The sequence below is a fragment of the Gobio gobio genome (genome assembly GCF_949357685.1).
Source record: "Gobio gobio genome assembly, chromosome: 11".
Classification (NCBI taxonomy): domain Eukaryota; kingdom Metazoa; phylum Chordata; class Actinopteri; order Cypriniformes; family Gobionidae; genus Gobio; species Gobio gobio.
Window position 1 is genome coordinate 34,279,915 of NC_137104.1, and position 22,402 is coordinate 34,302,316.

General features: G+C 40.8%; 1 protein-coding gene across 2 annotated transcripts in view; it reads left to right on the top strand.

Moving 5' to 3' along the window:
* Positions 1–9,669, top strand: part of slc39a7 (solute carrier family 39 member 7) — a 154,486-nt gene extending 144,817 nt beyond the window's left edge. The window contains exons 5-10 of one of the 2 annotated variants that reach the window (XM_079829960.1): positions 1,905–2,073; positions 5,870–5,959; positions 6,117–6,239; positions 6,883–7,002; positions 7,111–7,307; positions 8,499–9,603. In XM_079829960.1, the coding sequence (XP_079686086.1) occupies positions 1,905–2,073; positions 5,870–5,959; positions 6,117–6,239; positions 6,883–7,002; positions 7,111–7,307; positions 8,499–8,753 (954 nt within the window). In that variant the 3' untranslated portion in view covers positions 8,754–9,603. Of the gene's footprint in view, positions 1–1,904; positions 2,074–5,869; positions 5,960–6,116; positions 6,240–6,882; positions 7,003–7,110; positions 7,308–8,498 lie in introns of both variants that reach the window. The other variant, XM_079829961.1, reaches the window with a different exon arrangement.
* Positions 9,670–22,402: the final 12,733 nt, after the last annotated feature.

The following is a 22,402-nucleotide window of genomic DNA, read 5'->3' on the forward strand; positions in this document are numbered from 1 at the left end:
TATTTTCATAGCTCTGACATGTTGGGCAAGCTGTCATGGCCCAACCCAGGCCAACCTGTAGCTGTGCCTCTGGCTAGGGCTGGGCGATATGGCTGAAAACTGTATCACGATATAAGTTTCATATCGGTCGATATCGATAATTATTGATATGTTTTATGACCCATTTAAAATAAGGACCAGGAGAAAAATATTTTACATTTAAACATTTTTATTTTAAACTTAACCTTCCTCTGATTATAATCCCCTCAGTTATAAAGGCAGAAATGTCAACACAACCATGGAAAACTCTCAAATAATAATAAAATATAAACACAAGTCTAAAATCAATGAAAACGTAACAATTATCTCTTGACATTAAGGTGCAGTGCCTCCGTTATTTCATTGTAACTGTTACCGTTTAGATGCTTTGTCATAAGGCACTGATGCAGAGTACCTCTCCATGTAGTTTTTAAAGGCTGAATCTGAAATTGCCCCCTATACCCTTAAATAGGGCGCTATTTGAGGGGACAGCCATTTGTAGTGGTGTCCGAAACCATAGATGACGTTATTGAGTTCACTCATTCTATCCCACTTTGCACCGCAATAACGAGTGTACAGACAATGTACACACAGCGGCTGTCCAAATTCGTTCTCTTGTCTTCATTCACTCCTTCAAGTGAACTGTATTAGTGGACTAAAGAAGGGAACAGTGGTTGACGGTTTAGGGGGCGATTTCAGATTCAGCCAAAGTCAAGAATAGCACAACGGCGAGCGCGTCGAGTATAAACGCGTCCCCAAATGAACGAGGCGCGCGTACTGTCAGCGGAGGCTCGCGCTGTGGAGCCAGACGAAAGTATACACAAGGCTTAAGGTGAAAGTTTGTGGTATTACCAGTCTTGGTGGGGACGCCAGTCTTGCAGACGACATTGGTCTGACTACAGTCAGACTTATACAATCCAAAAAACTGCCATACTGGTGAGCTGACTTGTTTTCCTGTTTTATTTACAATTTCCTCGCTCGCTGCGGCACTCATTTTCCACTTATCACTCCACACCGGTTCTGTTTACTGAAGAATGAATCCAACACGAGACAACAATATGGCGCAACCAAATTTGATACAGTTAAATGATTGGCTGTTAGCCTGTCACTCCCTACGTTGCTTGGTTACCAGAGAGTGCTTTGCAACCTCTGGTTTCTTCCGACGAAGAAAAATAAATGATCGAACGCTTTTTTTATTGATATCGATTACGTGTCTATCGCGATACATGTCGTTAGCGTTTTATCGCCCAGCCTTAATCGATACAGTATCTTCAAACATAATATTGCATTATTCACATGTATCAATATTTTCTCACACCCCTATAAATACTATTTATTTTAAGTAGTTATATAGATGCACATTGAAGTATCTTGTCATTGTAATATGTGTGCATATATCAGCTATTTTATATCAGGCTATTTTACATAGCTCATGTAATCAGATTATAGACTGGTGGACCATTTAAAATTGAAGACAATAATTTGCTTCCAATATCACCGTATTCTGAATATTAAAATACTCATAATATTGGCCAGTACAGATGTTCTATCATATTCACACTCTTTTGCTATACAGCAAAAGGGTTATCAACCGATTTCATTAAAAAACATTATGGTAAACTAGTGCTAACTTTCTTTAATACACTACCTTTACACTCTTTAGCATGTCATAGATTCAATGTGCCACTGAATGTATTGTCATCATGCTTCTTTTTTTTTTCTTTTTTAAATACGGGCATTAATATGCTGTGTTTTTCAAAGACATTTTTTTTCTGCATTATCTAGCAGTCTGCAGACCTGCTTCTGCAATACCTTTTTAACCTCCAAGGGTCTGTGACCTAGCAACCAACCATGGCTTTTAGTCATTGTTCTTTTTCTGTTTTTAGGCAATTGGAGCCACCCTGCTCATCAGTGCTGCACCCTTCCTCATCCTCTTCCTCATTCCAGTGCAGTCAAACACGGACCAGCACCAGAAACTACTCAAAGTGCTCTTGAGTTTCGCATCTGGTGGTTTGCTTGGAGATGCGTTCCTTCATCTTATTCCTCATGCGCTGGGTGAGTTACGGATCCAGTTGGTCTAGGGGAGAATCGCAACAGAAATATATGGTTGGTGGTAAATTAATGTGCAACAGCAGAGGAAACTGTCTCCAGGCCCAGAATGGCTACAATATCCAACAACCAGTCAATTGCAACAAAAGAGAGTAGTTTATTAACATAATTCAACAAAAAAAATAAATGGGGTATCAGCTTCAGAAGGGGGCAAGGCCAAAATAACAAACATAACAAAGCTAACTCCTATATCAATCAACTAACTATGTTACAAAAGAAAGAAAAACAAAATACAACAGGCTATAGCCAGGAGAAAAGAGGTAATGCAAAACAAAGTGGAACTCCCCTTCCTACTAACCTTACGGCTCTGGACGTAACAGCGCAATTTGTGCAATCATGTAACCATAACATCCTGTCATATAAACTGATCTATAAAAGCACATTCTGCAAAGAATATGCTTTATGCTACTTTGACATTAACATTAACCATTGTCTTAGTTCTGTAGCTATACTGGAGTGTATAAATATATTGGCATATTGGTGTATTTTGAGATGTTTAAAATCATAAAATCATATTTTATCCAAGATGATCTATAATGGAGCTATGGGACCAAATTCCTAAAAAAAAAAAACTCTGTGTATATGATTCGATTTTGATTCACAAGCATTCGATTAAATTCAATATCGATTATTTTGGATATGTATCAGGTATAATACATGGAACATTTTCTCAAGGAAAACTAATTTCTGAACTAATGTTGTAAACTATGGATATATATATTATTCAATTTCTCATTAATGCATTTATCTAATCAACGATCACATGGCAGTTGCTTCAATGCATTTAGGGGTGTGGTCCTGGTCAAGACAATCTCCTGAACACCAAACTGAATGTCAGAATGGAAAAGAAAGGGGATTTTTAAGCAATTTTGAGCGTGACTTGGTTGTTGGTGCCAGACGGCCCGGTCTTAGTATTTAATAATCTGCTCAGTTACTGGGATTTTCACGCACAACCATTTCTAGGGTTTACAAAGAATGGTGTGAAAAGGGAAAAACATCCAGTATGCGGCAGTCCTGTGGGCGAAAATGCCTTGTTGATGCTAGAGGTCAGAGGAGAATGGGCCGACTGATTCAAGAAGAGCAACTTTGACTGAAATAACCACTCATTACAACCGAGGTATGCAGCAAAGCATTTGTGGAGCCACAACACGCACAACCTTGAGGCGGATGGGCTACAACAGCAGAAGACCCCACCGGGTACCACTCATCTCCACTACAAATAGGAAAAAGAGGCTACAATTGCCATGAGCTCACCAAAATTGGACAGTTGAAGACTGGAAAAATGTTGCTTGGTCTGATGAGTCTCGATTTCTGCTGAGAATCAGAATTTGGCGTAAACAGAATGAGAACATGGATCCATCATGCCTTGTTACCACTGTGCAGGCTGGTGGTGGTGGTGTAATGGTGTGGGGGATGTTTTCTTGGCACACTTTAGGCCCCTTAGTGCCAATTGGGCATCGTTTAAATGCCACGGCCTACCAGAGCATTGTTTCTGACCATGTCCATCCCTTTATGACCACCATGTACCCATCCTCTGATGGCTACTTCAAGCAGGATAATGGACCATGTCACAAAGCTCGAATCATTTCAAATTGGTTTCTTGAACATGACAATGAGTTCACTGTACTAAAATGGCCCCCACAGTCACCAGATCTCAACCCAATAGAGCATCTTTGGGATGTGGTGGAACAGGAGCTTCGTGCCCTGAATGTGCATCCCACAAATCTCCATCAACTGCAAGATGCTATCCTATCAATATGGGCCAACATTTCTAAAGAATGCTTTCAGTACCTTGTTGAATCAATGCCATGTAGAATTAAGGCAGTTCTGAAGGCGAAAGGGGGTCAAACACAGTATTAGTATGGTGTTCCTAATAATCCTTTAGGTGAGTGTATATATAAATATATAAATATTCTACTTAACCTCTTAGTGATGTCTTGATTATTTAATGTATGTTTAGATAAATCTGTCATGAAAATGACAGCCACTGTGTATAAATGATTATATTTCAACAACGAATTGGAGAGAACCTAATTTTATAATTAGATTTAGACGTTAATGCAAAAACTGCCTTATGTGAAGTTTACATGTTTGCACACAGTGTTATTTGAGTGTTAGGGGTGTAACGGATCGTAGTTGATCCGTGATCCATACGGATCACGACCCACGGTTCGGCACGCACGTGACCCGCGGATTTATTGCTCATTTTTTTTAATTTGTGGATTAATCTGAATTGTTTTGCGATCACAGACTAAAAAACTGTTTTTCTGCCGATATTGCTTTTTAAATTATGTCATTCCTTTAAACTTGATGCTGAGTTTCAGAGAAACACCATGTGTTCACGAACAGAGCATGTTAATCAGTCAACAGTGGCTAGCGGAGAAGTAGAAGAACTTGAAAAGCCTCCCGCATCATTCAAATCGCATGTATGGGAGCATTTTGGCTTCCCCGTAAAATATAATGATGACGGAAGAAGGGTGGTGGACAAAACTGTAACAGTATGTAGGCTCTGTGGCACGAGAAAGCCGTATGAAAGTGGCGCATACATCGAGCATGGCACCTGCGTATGGGTTGCGTATTTTTTCCATACCCATGTTAACGGATACAGCTTTCACACTGCACGCGGCTTCGGTCCGCCAGTGCATTCCTGGAGTGCGTAGCCATATAGCTGTGCTGCTATCGTTTCCGCACAGAGTCTATTTTTTGATGTGCTGGCGCTGAATTAAAGTGACAGCGCATCCGCATTAAAACAAACATGAATCAATGCGACGTCTCAGGTTGTTATTTACATGTTACACTTTACCAACTGAGTAAAATTTGATTTATTCAGATGGTTATTTATTTTTTATTTTTGTTAACACCAAAAGTTCCTTGTTAACCTATAAACCATATAGGTTATGTTAACACCAAAAGTTGTCATGTAATAAATGGAAAGCAAATAAAAATGGTCTCCTTCTCCTTTTATTCTGATCCGACAAATGATCCGATCCGTGACTCATAATCCGTAGTGCGATCCAAAACGTGAGTTTTGTGATCCGTTACACCACTATTGAGTGTTAAGTAAACATGAATATCAGCTGAATCTAGGCTCATAGTTTGGGCTCTGTTGTTTACCTTTAATATTAAAATAATAATGTGCAAGTAAGGGCTCCCTATATAGTTTACAGCATTGTCCTTAAGAAACTTTTATTATAATTGAATTAATTTAAGGTCAGACACAATTTTTTCAGTAAACCACTGTTTTAGAGACTAGATAGTTCAATAAGAGTTTGTTTCGGAATAAAAATGAAATTGTAATTTATTCCAAATTAGTGTTGGTGTATTTTGATTTTCAGAATTGAATTTTACTTTGTGCCTATGGCAGGGGTTGGTGGCAATGTAAGTATCTGGATATTTTCCGCGGGGCGAGGGCTTCGATTACCTCTCTTTTTTGACCTTACATGTGTTTGCATCCCTGAATACGGTTGTACCATGGTGCAGTACTTTTCTCTGTAACCTTTTTTAATCTGATGGGTGAATTATGTTGTTGTTGTTACCCACTCAAAACGTTCTTGCAACTCACTTTTTGGTCTTAACCAACCAGTTGAGAAACACTGGTCTATAATAACAAGAATTATCAGAAGTCACAGCTACTGTTGAATGGTTGCTTTTTGCAGCTACATGGTGTAGTTAAAAAAACTATTGAATAACTGGCCCATGCTAACCAGCCTGACCTTCACCTTTTGATTTTATCTCAACACAGAACCTCATTCTCATCATGGTCAATCACACGGCAGCGAGGAGTCACATGTTCACTCACACGGTAGTGAGGAGTCACATGGTCACTCCCATGGTGGGTCATTGTTCAGTTATTGAAATTGGTGTTTTTCTACTTCTGCTTTTTTTCTACAGGGTTTATAATCTGGTCAAATTAAAAACAAGAATATAATTTATTAAAAGATGTTATTTTTTTTAATGCAATGTCAATAAATGCTTCATTTCTGTCACAGGTGATGCCCATGGTCACATGATGTCAGTTGGTCTGTGGGTGCTGGGTGGCATTGTTGCGTTTCTAGTGGTTGAGAAATTTGTTCGTCTTTTGAAGGGAGGACACTCACACTCTCACTCTCATGGTAAGAGTCTTGAATTAATCAGACTACATATGCATTTAAAAGCACTGAACATATGTTCTTAATGCAGCATTTCTCTAAAACAACTGTTTTAATCAGGGTTGACTTACCTGCTGGCTATCTTTGATTAAATGTTTTCTACTTTCGGAGAGCTGCCGGACTGACCGATTAAAAATGGCAGTGGGCGGAAGAACCAAACAAATTCTCTTGCCGAAATAATAAGTGCACCATAACAGGGAGAATGTGTTTTGTCTCTTTAGGCTGCTGTATTCACAGAGCTTCTATGGGATTTAAAGTCCATAAAAAATAGATTGATCTGTTTCTGCACACTCAATAAAGACTCAGGGTCTAGCAAAACATTTTTTTTTTCTTTTGCATAGTAAAAGTGCAAGTGAGGTAAAGGCCAGACCAATGATGGCAAAAATTTCAAAACACTGCTTTCATCAATGCTCACAATGAAGCAACTGTTCCCAGTTGCATAGCGGAGTGGCACACAGGTCAAGAAAATTAGGTTGACATAAAGTCACATTACAAACAATGCTGCTGGTGCTGAAATAATATAATTTCTTATTTTTATTTATTTAGAGAGGACATTCTTGAAAGGTGGAAACCTAAACATAAACATCTTTTCTTGTATTGTTTTCAGCTGCTCCAAAAGCTAAGGATAGTGATGAAGAGGATGACAAGAAAAGAGAGAAGGGAGAAAAAGAGAAAAAAGTTCACTCCGATAAGAAACCTGTAGAGAAAACGGTAGAGATGAGTTCTGGTATGGAAACCCAAGTCCAAAAAACTTTGTATTTGAGTTGTTTTATTTCCATCGGTCAGTGCTGCTGTCTTGCTGACATAATAAATCAACTTCTCTTTGTATTTACAGATATTAAAGTGTCTGGTTATCTAAACCTAGCTGCTGATTTCACCCACAATTTCACGGATGGTCTTGCGATTGGAGCGTCATTCCTGGTTGGTCCAGCGGTTGGTGCTGTTACCACCATCACAATCCTCTTACATGAAGTACCACACGAGATTGGAGACTTTGCAATTCTTGTCCAATCAGGCTGCACAAAAAAAAAGGTATGAAGCTGATTTGTCAATATATGATTTTGGGCAAATTACAGTACAGTTTAAACGGGGAGTTCCCCCATAACAATTCTGTTATCATTTACTCACACCGTCCAAACCTGTAGAACATAAAATAAATATTTTGAGAAATGTCAGTCTTTTTTTCTCTCTCCATACAATAGAAGTCAGTGGTAAGCAAAACTGTTCTTCACAAACATTCTTCAAAATATCTTTTGCGTTCAGCAGAAGAATGTCAAACCGATTTGAAATGACATGAGGGTAAATGATGACAGAATTTGCATTTTTGGATGAACTGTCACATTGTCAAGGTTTTCAGCATCCAGTTATAAGTGTAGTTAATATCTATATTAATTATAAAATCTAAAATGTGACCATAAAATAATGTCTTTAAAGACCTCACAAAATCAAAATTCAAGTTTTGCCTGTTGCAGTCCATACAGTATTTACTAGCTTTAGGATAATCTGGCAATCAACTGTTTTACTTTTAAATGCATTTCCGACTCTTTATTTGACCATTTAATCACAATAAGACCCGAAAGAGAACTTGTATGGCAGGTGCTTTGTGTGTGTATGCATTGTCAGTAGTTTGAACGTTTAAACTGGCAAGACTTAACACATGCAAATGATAAACTTTCGTATGAGTGCATACCTGCTGTGTCATGTGAGCATAACCACAATAATTCGACATTAACGATAATTCAACATTTCTATTGGTTTTCAAATTTCTACCGGTTTATCGTGTCTATCAGTATATTCCCCAACTATGCTGCAGAGTGGGTCATATGCAGGATTCACCCAGTCTTCCCTTTATCACATTCCAGAGCCATTTGAACTCTGCACAGGCCCAAACATCCCCAGTGGCTAGATTAGCCTTGTTATTATAAACACTAAAAAAGAGAACTGGAGACAACTACATAAATTACAAGTTTTTCAAAGTACATCATTACCATTACTAAACATTATCACTGTTTTAAAAAACAGTATGAAAAAAGGGGGACAAATCTTTGATATGTCTTGTCCACCTTTATGTTTCGATCTGAAACATTTGAATACAGAGAGGAAAACTGCTTATGAAGCCACTTCACAGAATATAACTTATATAATATAAATTTCATGTTGACTTCATTAATCATCACTGTTTTTACTTTACCATTAATTCTCAACACTTCTTGTTTTCATCAGGCCATGTGTCTTCAACTTCTCACCGCCATTGGTGCTTTAGCTGGAACTTGCTGTTCCTTATTGGCTGAAGGGGTGGGTGCTGCGGCCACAGCCTGGATCCTCCCCTTCACTGCCGGAGGCTTTGTTTATATCGCAACCGTCACGGTTCTCCCAGAGCTGCTGGTTGGACGGTCCAGTTTCTGGCAATCATTGCTGGAGATCCTAGCTCTGCTGTTTGGGGTTGGAATGATGGTGCTGATAGCCGAGTATGAGTAAGAGAGGAAATTATGTTTGAAAAAAGAACTTGGGGAAATTGGGGTGTAGAAACCAAAGCATAGACCTGAAATGAGTGTTTTGAAATGAATGTTGATAAAGACCACAGAAAGGAAAACAAAGAGAGAATAAGAAAATAAAGCAAGAACTGCACTCATTTACCCAGAGACCAACATGAATGGATCACTTCATTTTAGGCATATGAAACAACCTTCCCAGGGACCAACAGCTAGAAAATCGTCCTGTTCTTTATATTGATATGGATGGGATCGAAATGTGGGGACTCTTTGACATTGACCATTATGTTCCCAAGATGTATTGTCTCCAGTCACTGAAGCAATTGCTTCTACTCATCAGTAGTTTACTTTTTAAGAAATATCAGTTATGTTATCATTTTGTCATTTGATTGCTGTTCTCACAATAAAGGTTTATGTGATTCTTTTTAAAGCAATGTCTGCTTTCTCTTTGACGTTGAGTTTCTTTGATTTCCTCTGGTGAAATAGCTGTTTCGGGTATAGCTGTTTGAAAGAATGGAAAGAGTGAAAGAATGGCATTGGCTGACCACTTTTTAACACACAAACACTGCAGAGAGAGGAATCTACAGCTTCACATTATCATTGGTGATGGTTCTTCAGAAGGTGCTAACATAGCATGCTTATTGAATTTATTTAGTGTTTTTTTTTCTTATCTGTAACCTTGTTCATGCAGATGTGTTGACCATTTCTTCTTGAATTTGTTTAATGTAAACCCTTTACATTCTCAATAAGTGTAAGACAAGCACATCGCTTCAAAAACAGAAGTGGAGGCTTTTTTTTAAAATTTCAATTAAATAAAACAATTGTGGTACTTCTCTAACAGTCTGTTATGTCTTAATATGGGAAACAGAAGTGATGCAATGAATAAAGCAATTTATCATAGGATAAGGCCTCCTCATAAATGATTATGAAACACTGCTTCTGTCTGAGGCCCGAAAACTCCCTAAATCATAAAAATAACACTAACATTTTCCATCATGTGCAACACATATCTCATTACATCTCAATATTTTTAATGTTGACCTGGGATTTTCAAAAAGTGTGTGTAGCTGTCTATCTGGGCTAAACTGTGAGTCATTTTCCATTGCTTTGGCATTTAATATGTTAATGACTACTGAGGGTAGGTGTGATTCCCAAGACAGAGACCTTTTTGAAGACCTCTGTTTGACCTCTCCCTTAAGTGCAGGACTGAAATCATCTAAAATTCACAGACTGCCTTTACATACCAAACTGCATTAGATAATTCCAAACCAATGTTATAATCAAGCATCGTTCAACTGGATCATTTTATATCATGTCCACAACCTATATGTGATTTGTGCTTGGATCACACATAATTCATGCAATTGTTACTATTGAATGGTTTATTGGAGGTTTGTCGTCTTTACTATGCGTGTGAATGATTTCTCGTTTCTTGAATTATGGTATGAATCAAATCTGGGTCAAATGTATTGCACTCTCATTATAAAATTCATGTCTAAATCATACCCTGCTAGAGCGGTAAAGTTAAGAGACCATGTGACTAATCAGATATCGTAATTTATGTGAGAGCAGGAGAAATAGTCACACCTAAACTAACAGTGATACTTAAATGGCCAAAATTCTTCTAGGGGTTGGACAAATATCTGAGTTTAAAAACTCAGGACATAAAACAGATTTTGTTGAGATAATGGTTTTAAACCTGTTAAAATGAGCTAAGACCGAGGTTAAAGCCTAAAACGGCATCATGCAAGCCATCTAACTACTCTTGTCTCGCTTATTTTTCTTTTCTTTCTTTACTACTTTTTCTCGCATTTAAAGTTAAGTTTTTCTGCAAAGCTTCAGTCAACAGTCTTTGCTCACCTCAAACTTTAGCCATGAGACTCAATCAGACCCATCAAAGACACAAACAACAAAAGCAAGTAATGCCTCCAAATTTTAGCCAAATTGGTGCAGTGATATAAAATTGAATTACCCCGCCTAAGAAATGATAGAAGGGTTAAATTAATGATTGATGGTTTGTTCAGGTCAGGTCTTATAAAGTGCATATATTGCTAGAAACTCTTCAAATGAATTATTTCTTCACTTTCTTTCTGAAACTCATGTGAATGTGTGTTTCTATAAGATTAGTTCAATAAAGTCTCGTATTTAAAGAGAAGTGTCTTGTGTCATGTGCTTACGAATTTAATGTCTTAAACTGCTTATCTTGTTACCTTGCTAATAATAGTGTTTTCACTATATTTTGGATATTAATTTCAGCTGCAAAGTTGATAGTTACGGCCCGCTGGACAATTAATTTGTTCGACTGTAAAATAAGTGATTCTGTCAAAATTCCCTATCAAATTGCATACATTATTTTCTCACTCAAATACAACCACCACTAAAACTATGCCTATGGGCCATTCTGCATGTTTATATACTCTTTTCTGAAGTTGTTATTGTTCTCTACTCACAAATCAGGTAACCAATTGGACCTTATTTACAAAAGAAAAAAGACAAGTCATATATAATAATAATAATAGATTTTATTTATAACGCACTTTTCATTCCGAAGAATCTCAAAGTGCTACACAGGAAAATGACTAAAAACAAGTAAACTACATAATAATAAAAACAATCAACACAAAAAAAGCCTTTCTGAATTGAAAAGTCTTCAGTTCTGCTTTAAAAGTGTCTAGGCACTGTACTGCTCTCAGCTCACTCGGGAGGTGGTTGCTCGGTCCCCCATGGTACTAAGCCTGGTGGTGGGGACCTGAAGAAGCAGGTGGCCTGATGATCTGAGGGCGCAGGTGGAGAATTTCAAAGGGATGAGTTCTTGTAGATATGGTGGTGCATGTCCGGTGATGCATTTATGTGTGAGCAGGAGGATTTTGTAGTCGATCCGGGATGAAAAAGGGAGCCAGTGCTGTGAGTGTAGAATGGAGTTATGTGATCATATTTATGGACTCTCATTAGGACTCTGGCAGCGCTGTTCTGGATGTATTGTAGCTTTTGGATATTTCTGCCAGAAATCCCAATGAAGAGTCCGTTGCAGTAGTCCAGCCTTGTGGATATAAAGGCATGAACAAGTTTCTCTGCATCTGGAAGGGTTAGAAGGGGACGGAGTTTGGAGATATTTCGAAGGTGGTGGAAAGAGGTTTTGCAAATGTGTTTAATGTGGTCATTGAAGGTCAGCTGTGGGTCAAGCCGAACCCCTAGGTTTGTGACTGAGGAGGACAAAGTGATGTCCTGGCCGTCAAAGATGAGCTGGGATATGGGAGTGGAGTGGATCTGATGAGGGGTGCCAACAAGTAGTGCCTCAGTTTTACTGGAGTTCAGCTGGAGGAAGTTGCTTTTCATCCATGCCTTTTTCTCCTCAAGACATGTGGTGAGTCGTGACAGGGCTGTGAAGGGGCTTGGGGCAGTTTTGAAATAAAGTTGTGTATCATCAGCATAACAATGAAAGGATAGTCCATGTCTGCTGATGACAGGACCGAGGGGAAGCATGTAAAGAATGAATAAGATTAGGCCGAGAACCGACCCCTGCGGAACACCACATGTAACAGGGAGCAGCCTGGACTCACATTCTCCCAATATAACACCCTCAGTCCTGCCAGAAAGGTAGGAATGAAACCACTGCAGTGCTGCTCCCGACAGTCCAACTGTGTTGTGGAGGCGGTCCAGGAGGATGGTATGGTCCACTGTGTCGAATGCCACTGTTAGGTTGAGGAGAATGAGCAGTGATAGTGATCCTAAATCAGGATCATTTGTCACCCTGAGCAGAGCTGTTTTGGTGCTGTGGGCCGAGCGAAAGCCTGATTGAAATATCTCAAATAGGTTGTTGTTTTAGGTGGTTGTGGAGCTGAGAGGCGGCTTAACTTCTCAAGATCCTTTGACAGAAAGGTGAGGTTGGAGATCGGCCTGTAATTTGCCAGGACCTCCAGGTCTAAGATTGGTTTCTTGAGTATTGGACGGATGACAGCAGCTTTAAGGGCAAGAGGGACGAAAGCAGTTTTGAGAGAGATATTAACAAACTGGGAGATGATTGGGCTGACAATGGGAATGAATGACTTGAGCAGAACAGTCGGAATGGGATCCAAGGTGCAGGTGGACGGCTTCATTTTTTTGATTTCCTCAACGTGGCTCTGCTGAACCTCAGTGAAGTGTGAAAGGAATGGCAATCTCCCGGGCGGGGGGTTGGAGGGCGGGGGAGACAGGGAGGAAGAGCCAGATATTGAAGAGTGGATGTTATTGACTTTAGATCTAAAAAAGTAAATGAAGCTGTTGCATCGCTCCACTGTGGTTTCAGTTGATGAAGATGACTTCGGCTTCAGGAGATTGTTTACTGTAGAAAAAAGCTGCTTAGAATTTGCAGTATTTTTATTGATGATGTTGGAATAAAATTTAGAGCGCGCACCCTTCAACGACTTAAGATAAGCCTTTTGATGGTCGCGGAAGGCAAGCTTGTGAACAGTTAGACCAGACTGTTTACAGTGGCGTTCCAGGATACGGCCCTCAGTTTTCATTTGCCGCAGTTCCTGTGTGAACCAGGGGGCAGAGCGCTCAAAGTTGACTTCCTGTGTCCTGATAGGGGCATGGAGGTCAAAAACACTGCTCAGAGATGTATTATAGTGATCCACCAGTCTGTCCACTGTTGCAGAGACTGGGCAGTTGATATTGTGTTGAAGGTCTACAGTGATGGAGGTTGGGTCAAGTTGTTTCCAGTTCCGGAAAGATATTTGATGCTTGGGTCTGATGATAGGCAGCGAAAATGTTAAGGCCATAGAGACCAACTTGTGGTCAGACACACCCAGATCTTTTACCTCCAGGCTGTTTATGGGGGTCAGTGATGACCAGATCTAGCCTTCGCATGTTGCTGGAGACCAAGACAATAAATCAGACTCAGGAACTCTGTTGCAAGATGACAGGAGGGTTTGTCAATATGGATATTAAAATCACCAATAATAACAATTCTGGTTGACATGGAACAGAGTGATGTGAGTAGATCATGTATTTCAGGGAGAAATGAGGAGTGTGGTTTGGGGGGACGGTATATTAGAAGCACTGTCATGGAGTATAGGGGTTTACATTTGAAGGCTAAACATTCCATTGAGGTAAGATCAGGCAGTGGCAGGGGAGAAAGTTTCAGTTCATCCCGATGAATGACGGCCAAACCACCCCCACGTCCGGAGCTGTGAGCTTTTTCCATGTAGCCATAGCCCTGGGGGCAGGCTTCATTGAGCACTGAGTGGTCCCCTGTTTTGTGCCAAGTTTCCACTAGGCACATGAAGTCCAGTCCTTTATCCAGAATAAGATCGTGGATGAGCAGGGATTTATTGGTGAGGGATATTTGTGTTAGATATTGGCGTGTTTAAAAGGATAAGACAAACGACAGTTGTAAAGTGAAAAAACAATGGTGTATATACAATGTACACAAGAGACTTAAAACAACACAGTAAAACTTAAAACCTCAGTCTGTTAAAAGCATAGAATCCATAACACAACAACAGTCTGAATGAGTCCCGGTGTGTTGATAGTCCTTATGCAAGTGTCCAACCGCGTAATCCAAGTGATAGTGAATCGAAATGCATGTAACTGGAAAGGTGAGACAATTAAAACTCCACAGTCCAGGTTAGGTGATCACCAGTGCATTTGTAGTCCCCTTTTGGTTTTCCATGCTGCCACCTTTATGCTGGTCTACTTCCTGTTTCCTGTCATGTGATCAGTCACATGACAGGCAGACCCAGTAACATTTAAAGACATACACACCTTAAAACAGATAAGAGGAATAAAATGGACTAAAATGACTAAGACAACATGTAAACCTATTAAAACTCGAATATACATAAACTCATTATAATATATTGAGTGGTTAACTTCTGTGGACGTAACGAGGCTATCGTAGGAGTCCAAGTTCTTGGATGACATAAACATGATGGAGCATTGTAGTTGTTATATTCCATCAGTTGAGTGGCCGAGAAGTTCATTATACCAGCACATGGACTCCACGTATGTTGTTAACCACCAGCCACAGAGGCAATATGCAGAGGAAGAGAAGAACTCTGCATCAAACAATCATCCGTGACATGACTAGGGAGATCGAGACCAGGGGCCTCATTTATAAACGTTGCGTACGCACAAAAGAAGGCGTACGCCACTCTCTACGCAATAATAGGGATTTATAAAAAGCAAACTTGACGGGAAAATGTGCGGTCCTTCACGCAAAGCTCTGACCCAGGCGTACGCACAAAAACGGGTGAAATGAGAAATGGCGACACCGTCGGCAGATGGAAGAAACACGTGAAAGTGTGTGAAACTGTAGACCGTTGTGTAAAAGAAATGGCAATACTGCCTCTCATAAATAACTTGAAGACTTCACAAAGCAAGTATTACAATTAACAGCCTACACGAACACCCGTTTGATCGATCTGCAGTGTAAAACAAACAAAATCAAACGAAAATTACAACAGAAATGCAACAAAAAAAAAAAAGTGAAATATGTTCTGCAACAATATTGGCATGTTATGCAATTCATCCTCATAAATAATATGGTAAACAGAACAAAATAATGTACAAAACTGATATTCTCGTCAATGTGTCCGTCTGACGGAGCAGATATAGATGCAATTAGATAGACAGATAGATAGATAATTAGGGAGATATATAGATAAATAGATAGATAGATGTATTAATTGTCCACTGGGGGAAGTTGTTTTCATAGTAAAAAATTCTTCATCAGCTACGGAATCATGGTATTCATGCAAATGCCTTTAGTTTGTTTTATTTTCGATAAAATAACATATGACGTATGTCTCAACCATTCAGAAAGCTGCAAGAAATTACATTTGCACTGAACTATTTCCCATTTCCACGTAGATAATGGGGATAGGGATTAATAGGGATTCCCCAATAACTGCCGCCAGTCTCTCATCAGGAGGGGTCAGCTCCGGTGTCCCCTTTCCCCCACCCGTGGCAGACACACTCTGGCGATGGAGCGCTAGACGCTTTTTTGCCTCGACTTTGATGTCCGACCATTTCTTTTTTTTTTTCGGCCACGGTCCGAGGTTGTGAGGCTACAGCATTTACGGCGTCTGCAACCTTTTGCACCTCAAGTGCCTTTTTGGCATTAGTAATGCCCACACTGTGCCCTCCAAAAAAAAATTTTTCTCCTCTTTTCCACCTCGCCAACGATAATTTCTACTTCACATTGAGTGAAGTTACGTTTTTTTGATTTCCTCTCTGTATTTGCCATGATTTTGCAATCGATGAATATTAACTTATGGGCGTTTCACGGACTATTTATGGGCAACTATGGACGTGACATGAAGCCGCAAAAGCTGCGCTACATTTAGAACTGATTGTGATTTATTAAGGGAAAACTGCGTAGGATGTGCGTGCGCACGGTTTTATAAATCCGAATATTTCTGTGCGTACGCACGTCCTATGTTTCATCCGTACGCCACATCTGACGCAAATCCTACGCAAAGTTTTATAAATGAGGCCCCAGGAGAGGTGGATCATGGTAAACGCCAGAAGGAGCAATGAGCGCTGGTCATGTAGACAGCTAGAAAAGCCGTTGGCGGGCTAGCTACACAGACACTTGCTACCAACTGTTAACAGCCGAGTGGAGTCATCTGAGACGGTAAGATCCGTGCAACAGTCCCAATTATAGCTCTGACTGATTTTACTGGTTACGGGCATTCAAAAAATATAATAAAAAATAAAAACATTACAATTAAAACTTAAATCAGGTGGAGAAGCGGCGAACAGACGACAGCGTCCTCTCCCCCTCGTTGCTAGGCCAAAATATATCAAATGAAAGCTCTCACTCTCAAGAATATCACTGTTATTTCACCGATCCAACACTTTACAGTAACGTTATTATCAAAAGAATCACGGAAGATGGAAATGACTCCTTTGAACAAGCAAACACGAGTCATATTCCTGCTCGGATCACTACCTCTGTGTGGAGCTACTAGCCTCAAACGTTATATCAGCTCGTTCCAAGGTTGTTTTCTTCAAAATGAGAACATTTTCAGCCAACGACACTATAATATGTCACTGATGTCCAGATCAAAACATGCAATGCAGACAAATACTCTTATTATCCTTAGTTTTGATTGTCTTTGTTGGCCGCGATTGCTGGTGACATCATCACGTATTGCATCATACGTCAAAAAAGCTGAGTATCTCAGCTCAATTAAACTTCTAGACCAATCAGAGCCAGAGATCTTCCTTTACAAAGTTAAGGAGGTGGGCCTTCTTTTCGATTTTCCAGCGGCTGGCTTCAATCAATGCAGATGAGTAGGAGTTATTATTGGCTGCGTCCGAAAACCTAGGCAGCTGACTCGTTGCCTCACTGCCTTATCAGACAATGGCTTGTAAGGCAGCGTTTGTGCATGAAGGCACCTCACGAAACTAATTTCGGACAGACTTCTAAGGCAGCGTTACAGTTTAATGGTCTACAGCAAAATAGAGAGAGCTTTGGTGAGAACTAAACAAATATTTAATTTCTCGCTAGAAATGACATCAGAAGTGGAAAATGTTGGTAAAAAATGTAAATTTAAACACAAACTGACCACCAAACGCAACTCTCTGATGCCATCTCTTTTTTTCAGCTCAACTGTCACCGAATGGTACGCACAGGATTGTGGGATATCAAAGGCAGCGAAGGATACAAATATGCTGCCTTCAAAAATCAATCAGATGAAGGTATCTGTAACGTACTGCTCTGAGACTCAAAGGTTGAGGATCCAAATGCAGCTTTATTGAAGGGTAATCCACAATCGTAGTCAAAAACAGGCAAAAGGTCATCCAAAGGCAAGCAGTCCAAACAAGCAAACAAGACAGGAGAGACAGGCAAAAGGGTAATCCACGGAACGGGCAAGTAATCCAAAACCAAGAGACAAGAAATCAGGGGAAACGCTCAGAAATGCAGTGATACAACTAACAAGACTTAGCAATGAGTGACAGAATAGACCAGGCTTTTATAGGGTGAGCTAACAAGGTAAATGAGACACAGGTGGATGTAATCAGGAATGATGTGTCCGGGCAGTGAGCATCTCTCGTGGACTACACAGGCACTCTCACTGGTGATCGTGACACAGCCCCCTCCTAAGGAGTGGCTTCCAGACACTCCTATAATTATCCCGGAAGGAGGTGGAGCGGAGCCGGACCCGGAGGCGGGATGGAGAGCCAGGCCCATGGAGCGGAAGAGGGCCCGGAGACTGAGGCAGAGCAGGCACCCAGGGCGGAGCAGGCCAGACAGATTATAATAATTTGTTACATTTATATAGTGCTTTTCTAGGCACTCAAAACGCTTTACAGAGAAGGGGGAATCTCCTCAACCACCACCAATGTGCAGAATCCACCTGGATGTTGCAACGGCAGCCATATTGCGCCATAACACCCACCACACACCAGCTGATTGGTGGAGAGGAGACGGAGTGATGAAGCCAAACGTATATATATATATATATATATATATATATATATATATATATATATATGTATTATATACATCCCCATATATATATATATATATATATATATATATATATTTATATATATATATATATATATATATATATATATATATATATATATATATATATATATATATATATATATATATATATATATATATATATATATATATATATATATATATACACTCACCTAAAGGATTAAGTAAGTAAGTAAGTAATCCTTTATTTGTCCCGCAGTGGGGAAATTGCATTTAGCAACAGCAGGGGTACAATGGTAAAATAGTATCACAAACATTAAGATAAAAAACAGAAAAACCTAAAATAAACTAAAAGTAATAAATAAAAAATAAAAATATGCTAACAAATATTGCACCGTTTCAGGAATTACACAGTTAAATGTCCCATTACTAAAATATTATAAAAATATTTCAACAGTAGAAAAGAGTTTCATGCTAACAGTGTTCATTGTGCAGTCTGACTGCAGCAGGAAGAAAAGACCTTCGTAATCTCTCCTTCACACACCGAGGGTGGAGCAGTCTGTGACTGAAGCTGCTCTCCAGAGCTGACAGAGTGTCCTGCAGGGGGTGTGATTCATGGCCCCGCATAGATGACAATTTTGCCAGGACTCTTCTGTCACCCACCTCCCTCACTGAGTCCAGAGGACAGCCCAGGATTAGGAACACCTGTTCAATTTCTCATTAATGCAATTATCTAATCAACCAATCACATGGCAGTTGCTTCAATGCATTTAGGGGTGTGGTCCTGGTCAAGATAATCTCCTGAACTCCAAACTGAATGTCAGAATGGGAAAGAAAGGTGATTTAAGCAATTTTGAGCGTGGCATGGTTTTTGGTGCCAGACGGGCCGGTCTGAGTATTTCACAATCTGCTCAGTTACTGGGATTTTCACGCACAACCATTTCTAGGGTTTACAAAGAATGGTGTGAAAAGGGAAAAACATCCAGTATGCGGCAGTCCACAAGCTCACCAAAATTGGACAGTTGAAGACTGGGAAAATGTTGCCTGGTCTGATAAGTCTCAATTTCTGTTGAGACATTCAGATGGTAGAGTCAGATAATGGTGTAAACAGAATGAGAACATGGATCCATAATGCCTTGTTACCACTGTGCAGGCTGGTGGTGGTGGTGTAATGGTGTGGGGTATGTTTTCTTGGCACACTTTAGGCCCCTTAGTGCCAATTGGGCATCGTTTAAATGCCACGGCCTACCTGAGCATTGTTTCTGACCATTGTAGCGTATTAGGGTTACATATATATTTAAATTAAAAATTAGCTCAATAGGAAATTGTGGGTATTAATATTTAGGGATTTATGATTAATCATAACGGGTTATAATCTAATCACCAATCTCCAAAATCACCCAAAATGGGAATACCTCACCTCGGTATTTATGCAATATAATATATATGGTTAACAACAATTTATTGTAATTAACTACAGATATATCTATATTAAATAATCACAGAATAACCCCAAGGGAGTTGATTCAAAATTCCTCTCCGTTCCGTTTAAAGAACGAGCGGAGATTCCTTATCCACTCACCAGGTCTATTCTTCCTACCCAATTTTCGGGAAGTTCGTCCCTCTGGCCACAAAGGACAAACTTCCCGAGTTATGGTATTAATTAAAGCATTCAACGAATAAGAGCTCGTAGCTTAGATCTGACATTAAAGGGACTCGTGTTCCGTGAGCAAACAATGACAATCAAAACGTGAATATCATGGTTTTAATAAAGATTAATACTACGATTACATATGACTACATAAAGAATACATGTATTTACAGAATAGTGGAAAGTAAAGAGGAGGATGAGGGGAAGGGAAAGGAAAGGAAGGAGGGTAAGATCGTGTCCGATCCGACACCTTCCCAGACAAAGCCATTGGAGCCAGCAAGAAATATCACCTTAAACAGGGGTACAATCTTTAAAACGCATCTAAATTTCGGTAGAATTGATACTTGCATGGTTTATTGGTGTTGTGTAAAGCAAGATGCGTGCGTTGGCGTTTCTCAGAGAGTTTGCGCGCTGAAGCGTTCTCTCCGTTTGGTTCTTCCAGAGCTTCGTTGGTCCGCGGGACTTTTAAAGGTGTCGACTTGGAAGGAAGTTCATCTCGTCCAGCTAAGTGCGTCCGCTGACTGCGCCGCGGAGCGCGTCGATCTTCAAAGGAAACATCAGCTTGGCTGGACCGCACCGGCTCGCAGGTCGAAAACCCGCGAGCCGCGCTGATGAGATGGGAGGAAAAGGGAATTTGTCTCGTCCGGGGTTCTTGCAAGATGACTGAGCCCCGATATGCTTGTGTTACTGTCTTTTGAGATCCATTAAACTACGCCCACTTTCCCGGCGGCAACCAATCGTTGGTGTGAATTTCAGGCGGGAGAGAGTTTCTTTGTTCTGACTTTATTACTCAATGGAATGTTCTTGCCGGGAGCCAGAATTAGTAAAGTTTCGCTCAAAAAGGGCTAAACCTACTAAAAGGTACATCTCATAATCATCTACTTTGCACCACTGACTGGGACAAAGAAAGAGAAACCTTTAGACATCAAACATGCCTGTGTTTAAATGCATGAAAGACAGTGTATCTCTTTTACAGAGCCATTTTGAGCATTTAGGATTAACATCACACACACATACAAATATATACTTTGTGGTCAACATACATATAACACAAGGGTCATCACATATTTCTGGGATGGTTAAATTAAAGGCTAATATGAAGAGGAATACTTGTGTGTGTGTGTGTGTCTGTGTGTGTGTGTGTGTGTCTGTCTGTGTGTGTGATAGGAATCTATTTGAAGTTCCTCACAAGGTGATAACGGCACGGCCTGCGTTGTCTCTGCTGGTCGTAAGGGTGATAGTGCGGCCATTTGGCCAGCCTCAACTGGCACCACTACACTCATTTATATGCTAATACTAATTCATAGGCAGAGCTGTGCAAAAGATCTGCATCTCTGGTGTTTCTCGAACGACCCACCACTTTGATCTCATGTCAAGAGCGACTCCAGACGCTACAGTCCCCCTTTGTCATGTGACGACGTCCGGTTGACCTCGTCGGATGACAGTTGTCGTTTTGATCGGATGGTAGTCGAGTGGGATCATGATGGTCAGATGGCAGGTGGATCATGGTGGTCGAGTGGCAGGTGGTTTCTAATCGTTCCAAGCCTTTGGTTCCTCAGGCTGAGGGTCCATCCTGATGAGGTTTGGCCTTGTCTCTGTCTTGGTACCTCCCTTCCGTGGGTTTCGTTTGAATCCCAGGAGGAGAGAGGCTGTGTTCTTGGTCATGGACTCTCGCATCTCGTGGACCCTCTTGACTAGGATGAAAGCCAGGCCCAGTGTCAGGGTGTGGCATGATGCTGTAGCAAGGTAAAGAGCTGTGTCGATGAGAGTGATGTCAATTGGCTAGGACCCCCTTTCTTAATCTTTAGTTCCAGTTCTGGATCTAGAGTGAAGTTGTGATTCTTGAAGAAGGATGGGGTTTCCAGCTCTGACCAGTACTCTTCACTTGGGAGGTATTACGATGCCAGATCATCAAGGTGGAGGATGGTACCCTTTGGTACGTGAATCCACACACTCTGGTCGTTTGTGTCCCCTGGAGTAATGGTCACTCCACGGCAGATAAGGCAGGCAGCAGCCAAGTTCAGGTCTCTGACCTTGTGCAACAGGTGTCGAGGCAGCAGGTGCCATGACGGTGCGTCACCTGTCATCCTGAAGTCCGTCTGTGTGGCGCAGGTTTCTGCTTGTGGTCTCAGGAAGTGGTAAGGGGTCTATGTGGCCTGAAGAGGGTTTCAGACTGACCTAGTGCTGGTGACAGGAGGGAAGCAGGTAGTTGTTAGTCTCTCAGTCACGAGAAGTCCGAAGGATCGGAGTTCTGCTCTGCTTCTTGTAGCAGTGCTGTTGTGAGCTTGCCTGAGCTGTGTGTGGCAAGGAGTTGGAAGCTTGTCCTTTGCAGTCCTCATCTGGTGAGTCCTGTTCAGGGGCTATTTTGCTGGTGTCAGCAGCTCCTGTGACCCTGAGATAGTAGTGTCCAGCTGTCCTTGTGCCGCCTCCGCTTGACAGCTGCGTGAAGGGTTTGGCAGAGGGCGTTGTTGTCGACGGCTGTGGGACATCCTGTGGTGTGCGCAGGGTGGACGCGCTGTCTTCCGTGGCTCCGCCCAGTGGC